Raw genomic sequence first — 22,338 nt, 5'->3', positions numbered from 1 at the left:
CATTTTTGAAAAGCGCTTGTTATGGGCTTTCCAACGATGTATCGCAAGTAGGGTCGTGCCATTTAAAATTTTCAACTTAAGGTGGCTGTGGCTTGAAGGGTGGGTGGAGGAGCGTCACTTACCATGCCATTTTGATTCCCCCTAAAAACTACCAAACAGTTTTGAGTGATTCTCAATAACTTTTTTAGTTCTAGAGATATTGGCGATTGCAAGTTTTAAAATTGACTCCCTGTATATTAGCAACAGTCATTCAAATTATCCATTCACTCCGCTTACATTAAATTATTTACATAAACAAATTAACGTGATTTCTAAAAGCTGTCGTCATCTTTTGACTTGACACATCTTCCTTTATAACAGATTTCCGTTTCATGCGAAACCTCTGTAGAAGTGGACGTCTTAACATCTTTTTCTTCCCACGGCTCAATATCGTAATTTTTTATACTAGCTTGCGTAGTTGTAGTTGTCGCCGTTGGCGTTGTAGTTTCTGGAACAAAAGTAGTTTCCATCTCATGTTTGCTGATTTCTTGGGTAGTTATATCCTCTGTTATTTCTTCAGGAAATGTTGGAGACGCGATTGTTGTTGTAATCTCTTCTTTTTGAAAACTTATCTTAGTCTTGCTTCCTGGCAACTGGCTAGCTTTACTCGCTAACCCCAAAAAGTTATACAATGTATCGAAAATACTACTTTCTGTGGTAGTAGTAGTAATAGTTGAGGGTTTAGTTTCTGGTGTTTTGGTAGTGGTACTTGATTTTGTTATTTCTGCAACCTTATCGTTAACTTTTTCAACACTTTCGAATGCGTTTATAACAGAAAAGTAGTTCTGGGATTCAGCAGTGTCGAAGGAATCCACTGGTCGGTGTTTCACCAATTTCCAAACTCCTCTTCTTCTACCAATTTTTCGTCTTTTCAGTGTTGTAGTATCAATCGGTTCAGTTGTGGTGATTTGTTCAGTTTGAGCAGTTTCGGTTTCAGTTTCAGTTTCACTATCTTCATATGGAAGTGTCGTTTGTTCGTCAGAATTTGTAACAAACATTTGCTTATCTTCAATTTCTAGTTCATTGACTTTTGGAAAGTTTGTTGCTTCGACCCATTGTGTATCTGTACTTTTTATGATTTGAGGACTGTATAGAGATGAGTGAGGGACTTGATCTTCTTCTTCCGCCGGATCAATTGTAATTTGGAAGGAAGAAGGTTTCTCTGTTGTTAATTCTCTACTTTTAAGGTAGGACGCAGGATAATTTCCCCCTTCTACATCATGATCATCAGCTTTAACTGTCATTTGTTCAGGCAGTTTAAAATGCGCTTTGCCGCGACCTCGTGTACGCACAACATTACTGCTTCTTCTAGTCACCTGATCGTTAAATCTGTGAGACTTGACTTCGTTGTAGGATTGTTGTTGTTGAGATGTTGCTTTTCTACTCGGTATCCGAATTCGGACTCTACCTCGACTTTTCGGAGCTTCGGTTGAGAGTTCTTGAGATTCTGTAGTTGTGTATTTTGGTCTAATTTGGCCGACGAATTGCACAGAAGCCGGCGAAGTAGAGTCATAATCTTGAGTTTGCTTAGTATGTGAGTCATCTTCTACTTGGATTATTGTTCTAGGAATTTCTTGGTATGAAGCCGAATAAAGCTGAAGCGGTTGTTGTGTTACAACCGGTGGAGCTCTTTCATAGTTTGGTGTCCGAATGAATCCGTATGCTTCGTCTTGTTCTTCTTGTTTTTGCAGTTTTTCTGTTGTGGTTGTTGTTGGTCTGGGTGTTGTTGAACTAAATTGTGACCTGATTCGAGTTCGTCCCCTCGTCCGAACTGGTGTTCTTTGCGTTGCTTCTTCATTTTTATTGTTGTAGATGACTCCACCGGATTGAATATTACTATTGACTCGAATAAACCGGTCTTTATGTGAGGGTTCTTGACTCTTATCGGTTACTGGATGAGTAACTTTAACATCGACAACTGGTTTTGATGTAGTACTGACTTCTTCAAATATTTTTTCAGTTGGTTGTGTCTGTGATGGCAAACTGTACACTTGGTGATAATCTTTGTAAAGTTTTTCTTCGGCAATTTCTGGTTTGGCAGTAATAACTTGTTGATTTTCGACAATATGGTCGTACTGCATGTACGATTGTGGATCGCCTGAAGATGCTTGGAATCCACCTTCTAGAGGTGGTTGTTTGAAACCAGTTTCTGTTGTTTGAAGAACTCTTTCAGTTGATGGCTGTTCCTTTTGTACTGGACGTCCTCTAGTTCTAAATCTTTGTCTTTGGCTAGTACCTCTTTTAGTGGGTTCATATTCTGAGGTTTCTGTCGTAGTACGCACATACTGACGCTCGGTTGTCGGTCTGGTGTAGTTAGGACGTCTTCGACTTGCTGTTCGTCTAGGAGCTGGGGTTGTACTAAAGCGACTGTGTGCTCGTTGTCGACCTCGATTACGTCTGATGGTAGTTGTTTCAATCCTCGGAGCTTCAGTTGTTGTTACACGTTCTTCTTCAATTGAGGGATACTGAATTGTTGTCAGTTTTTCAGTGGTAGGAACCAAAAGATTTGGTACCAAAAGAGGTCGTACTGCTTGATCTTGCAAATTATTGATTAAACCAGGAAGGTATGGGTTATGTGGAGGGTATTGTTCTTGTTCTTGCGGATTTTGACTGTTACTGTACACCACTGGTTGGGGTTCTTGTTGTGGTGCAACTGACCGGTGTTCTACATCTGGTCTGCTGATGTGTAAGATTTGTTGGTCTAACGTTTCTTGATTTAGTACGTGTTGTTTAACTGGGACTTGAGTTTGAGTAAACACGGGTTGCTCAGGTTCCAGTTTGTAAACTTTTGCCGGAATCGTTTCAACTTCTGTTGTATATTTTGCAGTTGTGGTTTTGGGCTGGATAGCAAATTCTTCTAAAACCGTGTATTTGTCATCAGCGACAGTGCTAGGTGTTGTCGGTGTTGTTGCGGCTGCGGTTGTTCTTCCTCTAAATCGTGACCTGGATCTTGTGCGTGTTGTTGTCGGAATGTCGTAGTCGTAATTCTTCGTGGTTATGACAGGAGTCGTACTGCGGAGTACTTCAGGACGTTCTTCTTTTTCTCTTCCAAACTGATTGTTGATTTGCTCAATTTCATATTGGTTTATGCCTTGACGATGAGGATTTTGTCGAGGATTATATTGAGGTGCTCTATATTCTGATTCTTGGTTTTGGTATCTGAACTGGTTTTGAGGATTTGCTTCAGTGGTTTGTATAACAGACCCTTGATCATAATTGTAAATGTTTGGTTGCACTTTTGGAGTTACGTAATCGGGTTCTAAGGTACTTTGGTACTGATTTTCTGGTTTTCTTTCATTTTGATAGTTAGGTGTAAAACTTGCTTTGGATTCGACGGGAACTGAAGGTATATCAAAGTTGCGAATTACTTCTTTTGAATCTTGGTTAGGTAGTTTTCGGTCATTCGTTTGATAATCAGGAGACTGAAAATTATTTCCGTCATTAGTTTTATCTTCGGTTTGGTAATTTCGAGGAGGAGAGTCTTGATAATCTGGTACAAATTCTTTTATTGGAGTTTGTCGGTAATCTTGTTGTGGTTCATTTACTTTTGGACCACTTTGGTAGTCACTGTCAAAATCACTTGGAGGATTTTCATCATAATTTTGAGGGACATTTGGAAAACCTCCAATAAATTCATTCGCTTGATTTAATAAATACGGATTAGGTCTTGGTTCATCTCTATACTCTGGAAAAGGTTGTTTGACGTCAAAATCTTGCACAATTTGATTTTGAGCTGTTTGAGGTTGAACATATTCTGGATGTTTTTCATGCAACTGATCCTTTGTTGAAACTACTACTGAACCGACATGGGGAGAAGGTAGCGGAATTTTTGAGTAACCTTCTGGCGTTTTGTAACTCAAAGGTGCCACAAAGAAAGGCAGTTGCTCAACTTTCCTTTCAATTCTGTTACCTTGCACTGTTGAAAGATATGGTAAGGGGAACTTAGCATAACCTTCTGGCTCGATATTTGATGGACCAACAAAGATTGAGGGTGAGTTTGGACCGACACTGTCTTGTACGGAAATACTTTTGGCGTCTTTTAAAAGATTGAGGACGTCTTTAACTTCTGCCTTCCCTTGTTTTTCCATGAAAACAGCCAAAGGAGGTTGATTTGGTTTGCGTTTTTTTGGTTTTGCCGTTGTTGTCGTTTGTAAAACTACCGGTTGGCCTGATTGCAACTGTTGTTGCAATTTGTGAGCAGCTAATGCTTGTCTTATGAAATCGTCTTGGATGTCAGTGGTGAGGTGGCTCAGTCTGTGATTTTCTAATCTGGAAATTTGTTTCTCTTTTCTTGGAGTTTCGATTTGTTTAACTGTTGTCACTCGCTGGGGGATCGGTTGACTTGATTTGAGATTTTCCAGAGGAACATAGAGAAGTTGGATAGTTTCTTTCTCCTCTTTCGGTCTAGTCGTTGTAGTGGTGGTTGTTTGAATTTGGTTAACATTTTGATTAATGTTGGTGTTTTGTATCGCTCCAAGTAATTCTCGGTTAATAGTAGCTAAATTCAGAGCTTGATAATTAAGGGGTAGACTTTTTTGTTGATCGTTTTTTGTTGTATCGTAGTAATTTTGATTACTTTGCGGTGGGGCTACAAGTTGTTGATTTAACGTTGGTTCTTGAGCTGGTCGTTGGATTTGGGGAATTGGTTGAATTTGGACCGGTTCTTGTGGCAACTGTCGCACTTGTTGAATTTGCACCGGTGGTGGCTGGACATGAGGCAGATGTTGGACCGGTTGAATGAATTGGGGTTGGACTTGCTGTTGAATAAACTGATTTTGTGGGACATACTGGGATGTCTGAAGAGGTACTACCGGTTCGAACTTGTAAGGGTGTTCAGGTTTAGGTTGTCGAGTATTGTCTGCTTTATTGAAACCTGTTTCTCGAAGGTATTGTTGCGTTGGGGCCTGTTTCCTTACGTATTCATTTTCAGGGAAAAAGTTTTGATTAGGAGTTTCCAGATTTAGTACACGGCCTTGTGCTTTTTTCGGATTTGCTGCATTTGAAGGTGTGATGGGTATCCAGTCATTTTCGTCGTACGATTTGTCGTTTTGAGCAATGGTTGTACAGATCAGGTGTACAATGAGTAGAAATAACCAGTTAAAATTTCGTAGAATCTGGAAAAACCCAAAGAAACATTAGTGTTGTAATTTGAATAATAAATAAATTATTAATGTTTAATTTGCACTTGTAAGTAGGAAATTATTCCGGAGTAAGAAATTACTTGCTTTTTCATCAAAGCGAATGAAAGTAGCTCTGTGATATGCAAGGAATCGACATAAATGGCAACATGAACTACATTCAAGCATGTAGCTTTCAGTTGAATAGAAATTTCAGTTTGACCAAGCATGAGCATAAGCAAATTTGCTGCTAAAAGTTTTGAATTGAGAAAAGTAATGCATTATGTCTTAACAAAAGAAAACATATTTTAAGTAAAAGGGAAAACATGAATATAATCTTCTATTGTTCTCGCTCTTAGTGATCATTTATTGTAAATGTAATAATGTAGTTAATCTTTTGTTTAGTTGCAAATTGTTGTAGTTTGTTGATTAGTGTTTACTAATAAAGTGTAATTGATATTTGTAATATAATATTTCACGTAGCACCATGAGTTCTTCAATTACAAAAATTTCTTATTTTATTTTTCATGTTACGTACGTATTTTTTTTTCACATTATTATGTAATGCTACAGGAAGAATTTTTAGCTAAATCATGGCATATTTTTCAATGTTTTATAACCGAGTTATACTCTTCCTCTGATTTTAATATATAGTAAAAGTTTTTTTTTTCAAACTCCAGTCATAAATCATCTAAGCTACGAGCTTTCACTTCCAAATTTTATTTACACTTTTGGTGAATTTCTATCAGTAATGATTATTGAGGTAATTGACAATGATTAAATATCGTTATATTTCGCAGTAACTGACACAATATTAGATTTGTAAACTGAATTGGATGTTAAATTACCAGAACAGTGCAAAAAGCTATATGTAGGTAATTAAAATTGCTTATTATTACTTATAAAACTTATAATAAGATTAATAAATAAGGATGATCCAAAGTTTAGTTTTACTTTTTTTCAAAGAAATATAAAATATTTAAAATAAATAATTTAGGTATAAATTATGGAAACTTGGCTCGCCCTACGAGTACTATAAAAGCAGGTCGCAAGTGTTATATTAACTAATTTTATTAATAAAAGTACATTTTTTGTTCTAAACAATTTCACACCAAGTTACAACATCAACCTTAAAAAAATTCCAACCCGACTTTCTGTCGTGAAACTGTTACGATAGTCGTTCACCCAAAAAGTCCCTGTCAATTTTTCGGCTCATTAGTTTCATATTTGTACAAAATCAGGAATGGTAGTTACGTTTTACTTATTGCTTTTATCGATCCTACATTAAAACTTAAATTAAAAACAAGTCTGTTTATTTTTTCACACTTAGGTGAGTAGCCAACCGTTTCGTAACGTGAAAATCTCCTTGACCGTTGCAATGTCACGGCCATGCAGTTTCAGATGTTCATTTGAAAAAACAAGGTTGGCATTGCATTTTGCTAAAAAAGATAATTTCACATTTTCCGCATTTCACTCTAGTGGCCAGTTTTTGGAAAACAAGAATTTGTTGATTTGGTTGTTATGGAGCAGTTGGTTTGGTCTTTTTAGTGATCAACTTTCACTTACTTAATCACTGTTCATTTAAGCGAACTTATTTTTCGACAAGAGCGTTTTTTAATATCTATAAAGTAACTCTAAAGAATTGCCTTTTGACCTTTAGATGACTCACATCCGCGACAGAAACCGTTCTAATAAAATCACTAGGGCTGTCCTTGGTGCTGTTTTTAAAGCCAGTTTACATTTTCTTTTACAGTTTCTCTTAAAATCGGAAAAGCAACTACTTGGCAAACTCGTTTTTAAATGTAGCCTTAAAGAGTTTGTTTTGTTCCGTGTTCAATATACAGACCTAACTCCTGGTTTCTCTATTTTCTCTTCATCTTACGTTTTTTTTACCAACTTGCTTACATTCCACGCTCTGTTTTGTATTTGTAGTTGTAGAAAACAGGATTGTCGATATTTATTTACGTTATTTATTAATAAACTTTCTTCCGAGAGGATCATACTTAGTTGTGAATGAAACATGATTGTCATTAATGTGTAATCACTGTTTACACGTCGTTTACTACGAATGGAATCCCGGATATTCGTGTCTTAAATACTTTTATACTGAACAAATAGGCCACCGTGTCACACGCTTCCATATCCTCTATGATCACGGTTTTCTCTTATAGTCCAGATGCTACAATTAATTGTGACACTTATTTGGCTAGATTTCTCACTTTAGATTTATAGATAGTTTTTCATTTCGGGTTTAAAAGCAATTTTTTATTATCTAATTCGATAAAAATGTACTTTCACCAATTAGTATTAAGTGCATAGAGAATTTATTATAAAAGTGTATTATTTTAGATATTGGTGAGGCAATTTTATGATGCAACAGAGCATAGAATCGTTTAGATATATCGGTTTATAGAATTAGAGAAATGAAAGAGATAGATGGTATTTAGTTGAAACAATTCAACACTTTCCAACGTCTGTCTTGGTCAAGAATTATTGTGTAATTGCAAGAACAGTGCACTTGCTTGTAAATGTAAAAAATCAAGACTGGCTTGTAATAATTTGTTTCCTTTCACAATTCGACTATGACGGGTTTAGGTACTCTTTGCTTTCTCATAATCATTCGTTTTACTTTACTTTGTAAATGTATTACATTCATATACTCGTATTGGTTAAAAGACTTTTGATATCGTCTAAGTAATGGTTTGAATTTGTTCTAAAGTAAAACTGAAAAGTGTTTGTATTGAAATAATAATAGTTTAGTAAAGTACAAGTTGTAAGCACAAATTTGAAATCCCGAACGAGCCGCGTAGCGGCGAGTTGAGGAACAAATGAGTGCTTGAGGAACCTTCTGCAACTTGTACTTTCTTTTCTATTTTGCCGCTTTATATCATTTTATAAATTAAAAGACGAATATCAAATGGTTTTTTTTCTAGAAAATTTTGCTACGGTTGGCGACATTCATGTGGAATAATTTTTGGCGGCTGTGAAAAATAAAAGTAATTCTTATTTTCACATTTCAAAATAAATAGTGAAGAAAGTTCGTCACTAAAATTAAATTAACACCAATTACTTATAAGAGCACTCAAATGACGTCATTTGGGTGCTAGAATAGACTTATTCTAAACGCAAAATAGAATTTTTTTTTAAACACTAAAAAGAAACAGAAATACATATTAATTTCAAGTTTTTGAATAATTAAAATAAACTGCACTTTTATAATCACTAAAAGAAGTTGAAAAATTTTTGAAAAGAATGGATCAATATTTTCGATTGAAATTATTGTTCTGTCGGTTGATCAAAGAAAAAATAGCTTCTATTTCTATCAGAATTACTATCACTTTTAATTTTATTAAACTTTATAATGAATCACTCATGTTACAAAATGTATTCATTTATTTTGTTTATTTCAATATAAGCTATTACGATTTATTTTTATCAGCAAAGCTACCAATAAACATTTCTCATTAAAAATACTATACCATTGTAAATTTAGTTGAAATAAAATAAAACTAGAAGATAAGTACAGTTTATATTTGTTATAAGCCGGTGGGGGTAGAATGAATCAAGAACACATGACGTCCGTCTGTTTTTGAAATTTGACAGCTTCTGACATTTTGGTACTAAGTCAAAAATTAAAGCTTCTCTCTGGCAGTAGGATTTTAATAGGGCTTGAATTACGATTGTTACGATGATGTAGAAGGTATAAATATTAACCTCAAAACAGTTTTCTCCATTAAAAATGAAATTACAAATAATTTACGTGACGTTAAGACACACTTTTGACGTACATACGTCACTAGCTCTGCGTTACTTTTATCGCATTTGTTAAAGTGAGATAAATAGCGTAACCGACCTTACGCAAATACGTAGCGAGAGAGCAACAAGGCTATTTACAAATGTTGAAAACAGTTAGCTATCTGGAACGTTTTTCGAATTCTTAATTGATTCACACGTATAAATTAAAAAAACGAACTTTATGTAGGTACATACCTACACTATATTTTAAAAATAAAAATATAGATTTTTTTAGTATTTTCTCAAACTTCTTTTTTATTCCTGAATGTAGTAACTGCGAATTTGTCAGTGGAGTTTAATTGTAAAATAGATTCTTCTTTTACACACAAATCAAATGGTTTTGATCTATTTCACTGCAAAAAACACAGTTGCGACGTCGCAAGTGAGGCGGTAATAATGGCACGAGGCATACTTTCGGTAGGTATTCCTAACAAGGAGTTGCTAAGGTACACGTATGAGTACTATAGTATATTACAGAAAGTTGTGTATCGAATTATCTTTCATTCGTTTCAATTATAGTTGTAATTAAGTAATTACTTACTATTGTCACATTTTTACTAGTGTTAACAATTTAAAATTGTCGGATAAACTAGTTACTCTTTGTTATTAATTTTTTTAATATCATATAGTCCCGGCAATGAACACATTCAAGGTTACAATAATTCGTATAAAGCTGAAAATTGATACGAATGTTGGACACCCCATTATAAAAGAAATGTGAAAAGTCCCCATCGATCCCACATCTGCAAAAAAAGTTATTCAAGGTCAAATGTTGCGAAAATGGGATTTTTGCATTTTTCAGCCAAACGGTAAGTTTTATCATGAAAATACATCTGACAAAAATTGTAGAGCATGCAATTCTCTATAAAAAAGGTTCCTATACTTTTTTTCCTAAGAGTAACCATTTCTGAGATATAGCGATTTAAAAAGTTGTGTTCTTCATAATATGCACACGTTTCCACGCCATCTGTGAGGTAGTGTATTTGGCGCATTTTTTTAACGTGGTTTCCTCGGTAGGCCTATTTCACGATCTATTGAGGTTCTGTTTAATTAAGAAATATTCTATCAAATGACAAATGGTACTATTGGAGATGACAATAGCGATGTAAATTATGAGTAATATAGGGGAAAATTATTCGTCTGATTGATAGTTATCTGATGGTACTTCAAGTGTACTGTCTTCTTCGTCTTCTTCTTTTCTTTCTGCTTCTTCATCTTCCTGCTGGGTACAAGTAAATTGTTCTAAGAGCGATGAATCAGATGTCTCCTCGCAGATAAAACAACAATTTTTAAATTGTTTGAAAAACAAGACTTAATTAATTGTGCTGAAGTTTTTCAAAATAGTAATTCTACTCCACAAGTTGTAATCATCAACGGAATTCGCTTTCTTTTTTCTGTATACGGAGCCTCTAAAAAAATTACCTTCTTAGATAAGTTTCGATACTTATCTTTTTTAAAAAATACACGTAACAAAATAAAAGTGCAATTGGCATGTCTTCCCCCAACCTCTGCTTCTGCTCAGCAACATCTATTTTGGGTTTATTATCAAGTTCAAGTGTGGCTTGGTAATAAACTGGACCCAGAAGACTGGGGTTGGAAATTAGTTAATAATACATTGGGACCAATTCAGGCTTTATTCCCACTTGTACCGGAAAAACTCCTCAATATAATTTATTGCTATTGCAAAAAGGGGTGTAATGCCAAATGTGGTTGCAAAAAAGTTGGATTGTTTTGTTCATTACCATGTACCAGTTGTCAAGGCCAATCGTAAGCATCTCTGCGAGGAAACATCTGAGTCATCGGTTTTAGAACAATTTACTTGTACCCAGGGAAGTTGAAGAAGAAGAAGAAGAAAAAGAGAAAGAAGAAGAAGAATAAAGAAAAGAAGAAGACGAAGAAGACAGTACACTTGAAATACCATCAGATAACTATCAATCAGACGAATAATTTTCCTGTATTTACTTATAATTTACATCGCTTTTATCATCTCCAATAGTACCATTTGTCATTTGATACAATATTTTTTAATTAAACAGAACCTCAGGAAAAAAAGTATAAGAACAATTTTTATAAAGAATTGCATGCTCTACAATTTTTGTCTGATGAATTTTTATGATAAAAGTTACCGTTTGGCTGAAAAATGCAAAAAAAACATTTTCGCAACCTTTGACCTTGAATAACTTTTTTTGCAGATGTGGGATCGATGGGGACTTTACACATTTCTTTTATAATGGAGTTCCCAACATTCGTACGAATTTACAGCTTTATGCGAATTATTGTAACCTGACCCCTATTTTTTAAGCTAATTTGCCCGGACTAATATTTACAGTTTACACAGATGAGACTTAATTTTAATAACAGTTAATAATAATATATTCTCATAGGTGATTAAAAGTAATAGTAGAAAGTGTTTGTTGTAAACATAGATTTTTGTTAATTAACGAAAATATGAAAGAAAAAGTAAAGGAATAATTTAAACTACTAAATAAGGTAATTTGCAATTTAAATTACAACACATACTCATGAAAAATTAAACAAGCACGTTGCAAAGTCAAAAAAAACAAAAAACTGAAATGATTCATTTTTGAAGAAGGCGTGAATTTATTTGGTTTAATGTCAAGGTCAAAAAATATTTTAAGTTTTAATCTATAAAATACATATGTAAATTATTTGTTTATAAGCTCTTTAGTTATGAATTTCAGTTTTATAACTGTACCTATAGGTATTTTCTATCATTTGTCACATTTTTTAAAGTTTAAACTTTTTTTACATTTTGTACTTATGTTTATCATAATTATGAGAACATGTTATTATTAAATCTTTTTGGCATATCTAATATAATTTATGTGAAAGTAAGTGCATTTCTACATTTTAGCACTGTGTAAAACTTCCTAGCATTTACACATCACGTACAGAGTTTTTAAATAATTAATTTAAATTATTTTGTCAATTAAGTGAAAAAATTATGGATAATATAGCGTTAAATTTCATCTGTGACCCGTCAAGCTTAAAATTTATAAAGTTGCATGGTTGTTATTGTTATAGGTAACCAAAATTACAGTAAAAACCGTCACCATTTTATGCTCGAATGAAATAGTAATCATGTAAAGGTTAAGCTAAGTGTAGTCATAACCGCGGAAAATAATTTTTGAAGTTAATTACATTCAATTAAAATAGGAACGTTTCTGTCTTCTTTATATTCTATACGAAATTAATTGTTAAACTAAAAATCATACGATTCAATTATCTTGATGCAGTTGAAAGGTTTCGTTTGTTTCGGTGCTGAAGAAAGCCACGCCTAAAATGTCTAAGTTATTAATGGCACAAAGTGAGAGCTTTTATTGTTAAGATGACTTTTTAAGCTTGCGTCAGAGAGACGGTAAAATCACAAAACGTTCGTATCATTTTTCTTGCCTTTGCTGATGGTTGGAAAGTAACCAGAATTTCCTGGGATAATTTTAAGAACACACTAACTGATTTTAATGTCACAAACCTAATCTGAGTTCGAGTAACATCCTGAAAAGTGGCAAAAGACCAATAATATAGAACTACAGCCTTCTTAACTTGAGAAATCCAAAATAGGAGAAGTTATTTGTTTGAATGAAAATATTAATAAGTGTTATTTGTGCCTAATTTAACAGTTAAAAACTATTTTCTTATTTTTTTCTTGACGATCCTGCATCACACTTGTATCTCAGATGACCTACATATTATAAAAGAGGCCTCTAAAACGCTTGCTTTCTTGAGATCGAAAGTGTTAATAACGACTCATTCAAAAAAGAAATATGATTCAACCTACGACAGGTGATATACATTAGTTTTAATTTCACATTTATTTCTACATTTCCTGTTCTTAAGATTTTGTGATTGTTGTGAAATGATACAAATTCCATACAAGTATTTATAAGTATATTCCATGTCAAGAATCGTTATAGTTTCGTGACTATACACATCAATCAATTATTATTTACCAACAGATTTATGTAGGTTTAAATTGCTAGTTATACACAACATTGTGATTGGATTAGTTCATGTCTGGAGGTCCAAATGTTGGGCACAGCCAAGACAAAAGAATGCTTCAGGGTTAAATAAAAATTTCAACACGCAAAGGATGGCCGAAGAAAAAATTTCTTAATAAGAGTTACTGATGCAAGAAGCTCTTGCGGTTATGATTCATTTGAATATTTCCATGTTTCATTCAATTATCTTTCGATAAATAGGCAAAACATTAACCATAAATAATTTGAAGGATTTCTGTACAGTTTGTTTATTTACCCTTTGCTTGATGGGTATGACAAATTGTTTTAAAATTTTGAAACAGTTTTTTGTTACATAATAAGAACAGTAATTGATAACTTTATAGTTAACAGTTTTGCGGGGTTACATTATGTCTCCAGGTTGTTTCACTGCTCTACAATTAAATTTTCCTGCAAAGGAGAATTATGTAAATGTAGGAACCGATCTTGCACTAATAAATTTACTGTTTTATCTTATAATAAAATTGTTAAACAGGAATAGTATAATTAACTTTCTAATGACTTCTATAATATTCCAATACATTCTATTTTATTGAACGTTCTAAATCTGGAAATAAAACATTCATTTATTCAAAAATGATTTGCTTTTAATAGAAATCACAATAATTTCCCATTAAGTGCTCAAGTGATGTATTGAATAAGCACAGTTATGTGAGAATTGTGTTGGGTATGAAATAATAAACTACCTGAGCCTCCAGTTAATCACATTTCATATAAAAGCTTGATATTACAGCGTGAAACACTAAATGTATCAAAACTATCAATTTTTTTTTCAAATATAATTTTAAGTTGTGCAACAATACTTTCTTATTTTTTAGATCCACAAGACAGAAAATCCAGTTCTTGCACGAACGCTAATTATTTTGCTATTACTTACCATTTTGTAATAATCCCATAAAAAATCGTACACCTAGTTTAGATAAACCACTCGATTTTAATAGTGGAACAATCACATCACTGTCACTGGCTGTGGTTGCACTCGGATATCTGCTGAAGAAAGTTTTCGAGAGGCCGGCGTTCGCCTTCTTATAGGCTACGTATGTCATGTGGGGCGCGGGCCTAGAGGGGCTTAGCCACCCCAGCAACAGGGTATCTCTATAATTATGTAAAAACTCAATGATGGGCGTTTACCGTTGCGTTGTATCGAACAAAATTCTTGGGAAGCTTTGTCAAGGGTTGGGTGGGTCTATCTTTATGGTAGAAATATTTTTGGATTTATGTGCATCACGATAAGTGTGAGTTTAATTTAAGGGGAATTCTTCAGATTCTTGCAAAATTATCTCTTAACCTACTAACAATAAAATATCAAACCACTGTAATGGCCTTGTACCGGTCAAGTGATTAATACTCTCTTGACAAAATTGGATCAAGTGATATTTTCACGCAGATTAATAGTATTAGAAGTAGTATTTTAGAGAAGTTATATAAAAGTCTGTTTCCGTATTCCTAATTTCCTTATACAATTGTTTCAAGTAGAGTTTCGGAATTTATTAGAGCACTGAGATCATCTTACAAGTGATACTCGTTCAGCCTTCAGTAATTAATTAATTAAAGCTTTCAGCAGCAAGTAAAGGTTATAAAGAATCTTTACCGGGAAAAGGAAATCATTCGACGTTATTGGTTTATTAAAGTTCCTATCAAAGTTTAATTTGGTTTTATAAAAGTTCATTATTTGTTGTTTTTTTTTTTTTACATACTTATGTTGTAGTGGATATTTAGCTATTTCTATTTACAAATATTACAAAATTTTGGATTATCTAATAAACTAATTGATGTTTTTTAAAAACATCTTATTTTTAAATTTAGATGAAATCATGGAAAAAATGCGGCATACAACATTAATCACTTTTCAAAATATAATTTTTGTAAAAATTTTCTCATTTCAATTTAAAAAACAGAGAAACAAAGAAAGAATGTTCTAATTGTTCTGACAGTAATAAGCTTTTCTTTAATCAAGAAAAGTGTAGCAATTTGTTTTTCAGCTTTTACATCTGCAGTTTTTTAAATAAAGAACTAAAGATTTTTTTAGTTTTCTAAATGATTAGTTTAGTTTTATAATCGAATTACAGGAACTTGAAAGTAATTGTTGGTTTAGAAGTGAAATTTTTGTTAATCATGTTAATCCGTAGTAATCAGCATATTCTAAACAACATTTAATTTAGAGCTTCTTTAAATTCTATTATGAAACTGGCCATAACTACTTAAAGTTACATTGAAATAATATACCAAATAATGTTCTGAACAATTAATTGGTGCGAATTGACAGCCTGTATTTCTTAACGATTTTAAAAATCATAAAAAATTTACGTTTCGTAATATCCCGACTGAAATTACAACTTTTATCCAAAAACAATGTAAAAACATCTGTAACTTTTTTATTTAATGGATAACGTAGTGTAACATAATTTTAATTTAATAACGTTTGTGATAAGTTTGTTACGTTATTATTAAGTAGCGTAAAACCACAATTCAGTATAAAATAGATCATGAGGATAAGTAAGACTTTGCGTTTATTCTCTATAAATTCCGGTATTTGGTCTTTCATTTCACTTATTCAAGTAACATTTGCAAATTATTACGCACTAGTTTTCAGTACTATTTCATTATGATAGTTTGTCAACTTAAATGTGGCGCATGTGATAATGAGGCCACAATTTATTTGAAGTGTTTTTTTATGTTTTAGAATAATTCCAAGATTATTAATTTGCTTTATTTTTCAATGTCACCATAACAAAACCGTTAAACGTTTTAATTTATGTCAAACTGCGCATATAATTACTATTGTTAGATACTGAAGGTTGTTAATTTAAATAAAATTAAGTCAAAGATATTAGGAGACAACTTCTTAATTTTATGTGAAACTCTGCTGAAAAATAAAAACGAAGTTTTGGAGAAATTTCCTCAAATATAAATTTATTCCGTCAGGTGCTGGTGAAATTGGTTGACTTTTAATTACTATTTTCGGATGACCGGCCTGCGTATCAACTTCTTACTTCCGATTCTGATAATGAGAGGAAAAAATTACGTAATTATACGATATTTCACTTTCTTTACAACTGGAATTAATGTATTTTTATCAGACTCACTGAATCGTACAATTATTAAAACATACTGCGAAAATTTATTCGCCACAATAAATGGTAATGAGTTTCATCAAGTGAGGGTCAAGAGAAAAGATTGTTTACGTTTGAGGTCAACACACTGTTTGACTTTTTTATAATTTTATCCTAAATACTGAGAAAGCCTATGAATTGGAATTATCTTAGTTACTTGTTCGTTTTTGCTGTATGAGAAACCTTCAAAGCCACCCACTGTGCCCTACTTTAACGTAAGAACTTTGCTTCAAAAATGACTAAAGTCAAAGTTCGCTTAATGCTTAATCAGAGATTCTCTATACTTGGTCAGAGAATTAAATGATTTTGTAAATCTTAAATCTTAAATTAAATATTATATTTTATTTAAAAACAAAATAAATAGAAAAATTTCCGTTATTATTTCTTTAACTTAACAGAAATAAAAAAACTCAGTGGTGTACCGACTTGACAGGAAATTAACATGTTACAGGTTTCACTTGCTTGTTCTGTAAAATGCTTTTAAAATAGCTTTAATAAAAACCGACCAAACAGGTGCTCTATGGCGGTAGATTGTAACTTTTACCTTAAAAATTTCTATACATGTTCATACGTGTGTCCACTATCTCCACTCACATAGTCAAAGATTTTTAAATTTTTTTGTGCCTGTTTGAAATTATATGTTCGTATGTTAGAATAATTAATACTTAAAGCGAATATGGTCACATTTTTGTAATAGCCAAAAATTGTATAATACATAGTTATTAACGCTAAAATAATATCTTAGAATTAATAAAACAAATATGATAAAATAAAAAATATAGGCTATCATATTAAAAAAAAATTATGATTATTATGAAAATGACATAATTTAATCTAATTAAAACCAACGTGCAAAGATATACTTTTTTACTATTATTAGTAAATTTCTGTAAATTTACGATATTAGAAGTTTCACCAGGAAATATTTTTTTTTACACTTTTGGACGACATCATTTGCTAAATGTTGTAAATCTAAAGTTGAAAAATATTTGTTAGATTTATAATAAATAATATCATAATCATAACTTCATAATAAATTAATTCACTTCTTTTATACTCTACTTTTTTCCTGCATCTATGATTTTAAATGAGTATTCTAATTATAAGTTTCAGCTGACTTTTGTCTCTTTTTCCTAACATAATATAATGATTTTAATTGTAATTACATACTACCTATATGTAATTGGAATTATGAATTTTTAATATTATTATTTTATTAATTTTCATAGATGTGTTGCGGTTTATGATAACCTTTACCTTAAAAGTACTTCCATTAAAATTCTCATAACCTAAACGTGCCAATTTTGAATCAGCAAAATTACTTCAAAGTGGGTACTTTACGTGCTACCTAGTTTTCTAATTTTAGTACAACACAACACGATAAAGTTTCTTCTACAGACGAATCTAAATAATCTGCTATTTTGGAACTATTAACATTCCACATACCTTTTTGAGGAATATACGTCAGCATTAACGTGACAATAATCTATGCAAAAATTTGGCTTAAGAAAAGACGGAAATGTCCACGACCCACTTTCTTAATTTATTGTTAACATAAAATCCTTAAACTGTCAGTAAGTTCGATTTCATTTTTAGTGTACCTAAACACACGGGAAAAAAATTGTGCTATTTTTAGCGACTTTCCCCCAAAAATCTTAAAAACTAGACATAGGTTATTTAAAATGCAAAACTTGACTTCTTGTTACACATTACCAGACATCAGGTTTATTTACATTACGTGGTATTATGCATGGCTATTGTCTGGTAATAATTTGCAATCGTTTTGCTATCAATGTTTATTAATTGTCATTACACATAATCATCTTACCAAACAATTAGTTGTTGCAAAAATAGTTATATAGCTTTTATTGCGGCACATGACGAGATATCGATTGCAATTTCAGAAATTGTTCTCATTGAAATTCCTCTTGGTACGATTTAACCATAAAATGATTGCGTTTGGCTTTGCTGTAATTTTGAACAGTGAGAATCACATTTTCACGCCTTTCACATTTTCCAATTTCAAAATTCTTTTCAAGGGATTGTGTTGTTAGAAAGTGTTGACTAAAGACTTTAGGATGTTTGTACTGAATAAATTAGTTACAGTTTAAAAACAGCAATATTTGTTAAAAGCCGTCTGGAATTGATCTTGTTTTATCCTCCACTTGCCATACCTAAATAATTTTTCCATTCTTGTTTTTTCTCGCAGGCTCACAATCACACTAGTAATTATAAATAAATGAAAATAATTAATACAAACAAGTCACTTTTGATTGTGACTGTTGGAACACTTTTAGTACAAAGTAAAGCACTTAATTGAGGGGATGTTGAGAATTCACCGGATGTGGACGTATGACGAACGTTTATTAAGTGGAAAGAAATCAACAGACCTTACATTTTTAATGACTAGTTAACGTTAGTACAACCATTAATGTCGCCGTACTTTGGTCTTTTTAGACTTAAAATTTTAAATAGAAAATTCTAATTAAAGGACATCCTGCGAAAGTTTTAGTTAACACTAAAAGGTGTTCCTAGAGGGTACGTTGTAATTGAAAGAGCGTGAGAAAAGTAGAAAATCTAGAAACGGAAATAATAATTGATTGGAGATCGATTTATCAATCATATTTAACGATAAATTACCATAATTATCTAAATTAAGAGGTGTCACTGTAACATTGTAACATTGTGGGGAAATATCGACTATTATAATTATACATACATTTACATACATCATTTAAAATGTAAAAAAAAACTACTGTTATCCTCCTAAAACGAGTAAAAAAGTTTTTCTAAAAAATTGTATTTTAATTTTTAAAATAATCAATAGAAAATAATAAAAAGGAATTTCCAAAAATCCACAAAGTTTCTGAAGTATAAATTGTAGAAAAATTTTATAGTGACCACTGAAGATGAGAAAAAAATAAAGGAGAAGAAATAACAGGAAGAAACTTATAGATTCTTGTGTAAAATAATGAAGTATGTATTCTAGCATCTTAGTATAAATAATAAAATAATACCAATAATAAATAATATGAAAACAACTAATAATACTTTGTTGTGTAAATTATAACATACAAAAAACTTATAATTTAACTGTTAACTATTTAATTTTCTTTATGAATTTCTACTTTCATTTGTATTGCAATTTGCGTTAATTGTTCGAACAGAGATGGAAACTATAAATCCCTATTTTAGGCTAATTTGAAAAGTATTTACCAATCTGGAAGCAAGTTGTATCTGATAAATCGCTCATGTCAATAAAATAGTAATATTTTTCTTACGACCCTCACAGAAAGTAAGATTTTTTACAACATAATTTAAATGTTTTCCTCCCTCATCTGTTCAAATTGCAATAAAAATAGAAACTGAAAAACATACTGCTAGGTTTAATGGCGAAACTAGGTTATCAAGAAGTTCTTAGTTTAGAAGTTTTTTTTGCTGGATCGTAGGAAAAATTATATGGAGGAAAGTGTCTTTTTCATCTGCGGGAGGAAAAGATACACTTTCCTCCCTTGTAATACAAATAGATACCGATTAAATTTACTCGTGATATCCTTTATTTTTTAATCAAGTTATATCAAATCAAATGCAACAATTTTACTTAGTTTTGAAGGCATTATCTCTGGTTCTCTGATAATTTTCCTTCCTCAGACTTGCCTAACCGTTAGGTCGAGACAACTAAGCCACAATTAATGCTTTTAGTTATGCAATACCTTATATTATATTCCACCTTCACATACTTCATCACGTTTATTCAAATTTGTTTTTATCTTACTTTGTCATAAAATTATTCAAGCGATGTCTGATCCTGACGCAATATCAATTTTGGTAGAACCTCAGCATGAACTTACATAATTGCCTTTACTTTCTTCGGAAGAATTAATCTCAATGTTTTCCTGCGGCCTTGGTTTGTTGGTTAGATTCGATTTTCCTTATATTCTAGCACTGGGGTATTACGAAATGGCGCCAAATGTTTCAGAAATTACATTGTGCACTCGTAAATTATAGTTCATATCCGAGTTGAGTAGCAGTCGACCTTCAAATATTAAAACCGCCCACTGCCACCAGTGAAAGTTGAATTGTTTTAACTATACACCATCAAAAAAAAAAAGAAAATCGTGTACATTAAATAAACAAAAAAGAGCACTTGTACACGATATTCGATTATAGTGTAAAAGGTTTAAGTGAAGAAAATTTTTTGGAGTGATTTTTGATCGTTCTTTGTTCTAATTTCACAAGTTCGTGCACTTTGTTAAAAGTTGATATCCTTGCATTTGTTGCATAAATGCTCATAAAATCTAGTAGGGTTAATTTTTGATAAATACTTGACTACTGTATGGATCGATTGGAATTTGAAATATTCCATTTTTGTTTATTATGGTAAATTAATAAGTGATTACTTTCGCGTCGTGATGTGATGTGATTACAGTTAATTAACTTTTAGGTGTAAATTGAATTCATAATTGGAGAGTGTGCTTTGAGAAACAATAAAGAAAAAGTTGATTCTGAAAATTTTCGATTGTCTTCTCAAATCAACTTTTATAGCATTTGCAACATTTAAACAAGACTTTTTCTTAATTATGTGGCACTTACTCAATAATCATGTGTCTGCTTTAGAGAATGTCAACAAGGTTACCTAAATATACCTAAATAATGTAATGCAATTATTTATTGAAATTAAATATTTGCTCAAGAATTTTAAAATTGTGGAAAATATTGATACTATTTAAAAAAATTTCTTTTAGGAAGGAGACATTTTTTCTTTTTCCTTTTAACTCATTATTTATACGAACCGAATGAAATAATTAATATAAACTGGTCTTAAAAAAGAGAAAACGGAACTAGTGGATTATCTCAAGCATTTCGGCGTCTCCATTGGGTGCTAGCTATTTTAATTGCTGCTTCATTAGTTTATCATAATTTTTTTCTACCTCAGACAACCTTCACCTAAAACTTTTTTCAGACTGAATTCATTTCCAAAATTAAGTGGTATTTTCACTTTTCGTTCGCTCCCATTACATCGAGAAATTTGACGACTACGAAGAAGGTAACAAGTGCTGGGTGTGTCATATCTTTGAAACGGAAGATGGGGAAAGTCATACCAGTCTGCGACATACTTGTTCAATCTCTCTCCACAGCTAAAAGTATTTATTGAAAGAGTTGGAAAGCACAAAAAGATTATAATAATTGCAAAACAATAGATGAATAAAGATTTTATTTGGTGGTTTGCATATTCGGATGATGTTTTGTAGTAGAAGAAGAAAAGAAGAAAGTAAACACGAGGTGATGGCCCAAGGATGTAGGTAACCTTGTAAAACTATCCAATGAACTTGACCGAACTCATCTTCACCATGAACTTATCTTGGTCACTATTTGGGCTAGCATATTGCAATTTTCATTGCCAATGTGATCACCATATGAGAATGAGAACTGTATCTTTATTTAAGTAACTATTTAGCAAAATTGGTTCATGTAATGAATATTAATATTGTCCAAGAGAAAAATATGCGTCATTAGAAAAGTGCATGATTACGGCGAGTCACTTCTTATGTTTTTGCTCCAATTATTGGTAGAAATTCCCATCTTATTATGCTCTGTTTCATTTACGTTACTACGTCTTTTTGAATCTCTTTTTAGTACGGATGCGATCACCGGTGTGACAAAACATTTAAATTATCACGCATCTACTTGAAGAGATAGTTTTAATTGTATATTTGTTAATTGTTTTAAACTTTTGTTCGAATGCATTGAAAGAAATAAAATTACTGCTAAGACACTGTATATTGTAGCTTTTTAGTTACTATGATAATTGTTACAACATTGTTTATTGCATCATTGTGGCATATGAAATTCAAATTTTTAAAGTGAGTGTTCTGAATTAATTTAGGTGTTAAATGTTTCTTAATGAACTCGTTATGGTTTTGATTAACAAATTAACTAGAGTTGTTTAACTTTAATAAAAACTGAATAATTATATCCATTCAAAATACACAAAATATAAAAAATATAATATTGTTATTTAAGCCCACTCATCTAATAGATAACTGATAATTAAGCTACTTACTCATCATTACCTAAGTGTATAAAATATTAAAACATCACACCGTCTGAGTAACAAAAATTTCGATTAATTGTATAGAATTTCTGATAATTATATGTTCTACAAGTTTCTCCAATTGTCTTTGCGCTACATTTTCAGCTGTCAACTAGAATGATATATGGTAGTAATCAATATCG

General features: G+C 31.9%; 2 protein-coding genes across 2 annotated transcripts in view; one reads left to right on the top strand and one right to left on the bottom strand.

The window, feature by feature from the left end:
* Positions 1-21,395, top strand: part of LOC123012115 (adenylate cyclase type 10-like) — a 33,620-nt gene extending 12,225 nt beyond the window's left edge. Inside the window, exon 22 of the mRNA XM_044409920.1 lies at positions 21,065-21,395. Within this exon, the coding sequence (XP_044265855.1) occupies positions 21,065-21,256 (192 nt within the window). The 3' untranslated portion in view covers positions 21,257-21,395. The remainder of the gene's footprint in view (positions 1-21,064) is intronic.
* Positions 100-14,003, bottom strand: LOC123012116. Its single transcript, XM_044409925.1, has 2 exons — positions 13,866-14,003; positions 100-5,153 (listed from the first exon to the last, which is right to left on the bottom strand). The coding sequence occupies exons 1-2, from the start codon at positions 13,866-13,868 to the stop codon at positions 312-314; spliced, it is 4,845 nt and encodes a 1,614-aa protein (XP_044265860.1). The 5' UTR covers positions 13,869-14,003; the 3' UTR covers positions 100-311.
* Positions 21,396-22,338: the final 943 nt, after the last annotated feature.

The sequence above is a fragment of the Tribolium madens genome, unplaced genomic scaffold, assembly GCF_015345945.1.
Source record: "Tribolium madens isolate multiple individuals breed KSU strain unplaced genomic scaffold, Tmad_KSU_1.1 Scaffold_91;HRSCAF=231;Tcas5.2_LG7, whole genome shotgun sequence".
Taxonomy (NCBI): domain Eukaryota; kingdom Metazoa; phylum Arthropoda; class Insecta; order Coleoptera; family Tenebrionidae; genus Tribolium; species Tribolium madens.
This window is presented reverse-complemented; position numbering and strand designations above follow the sequence as displayed.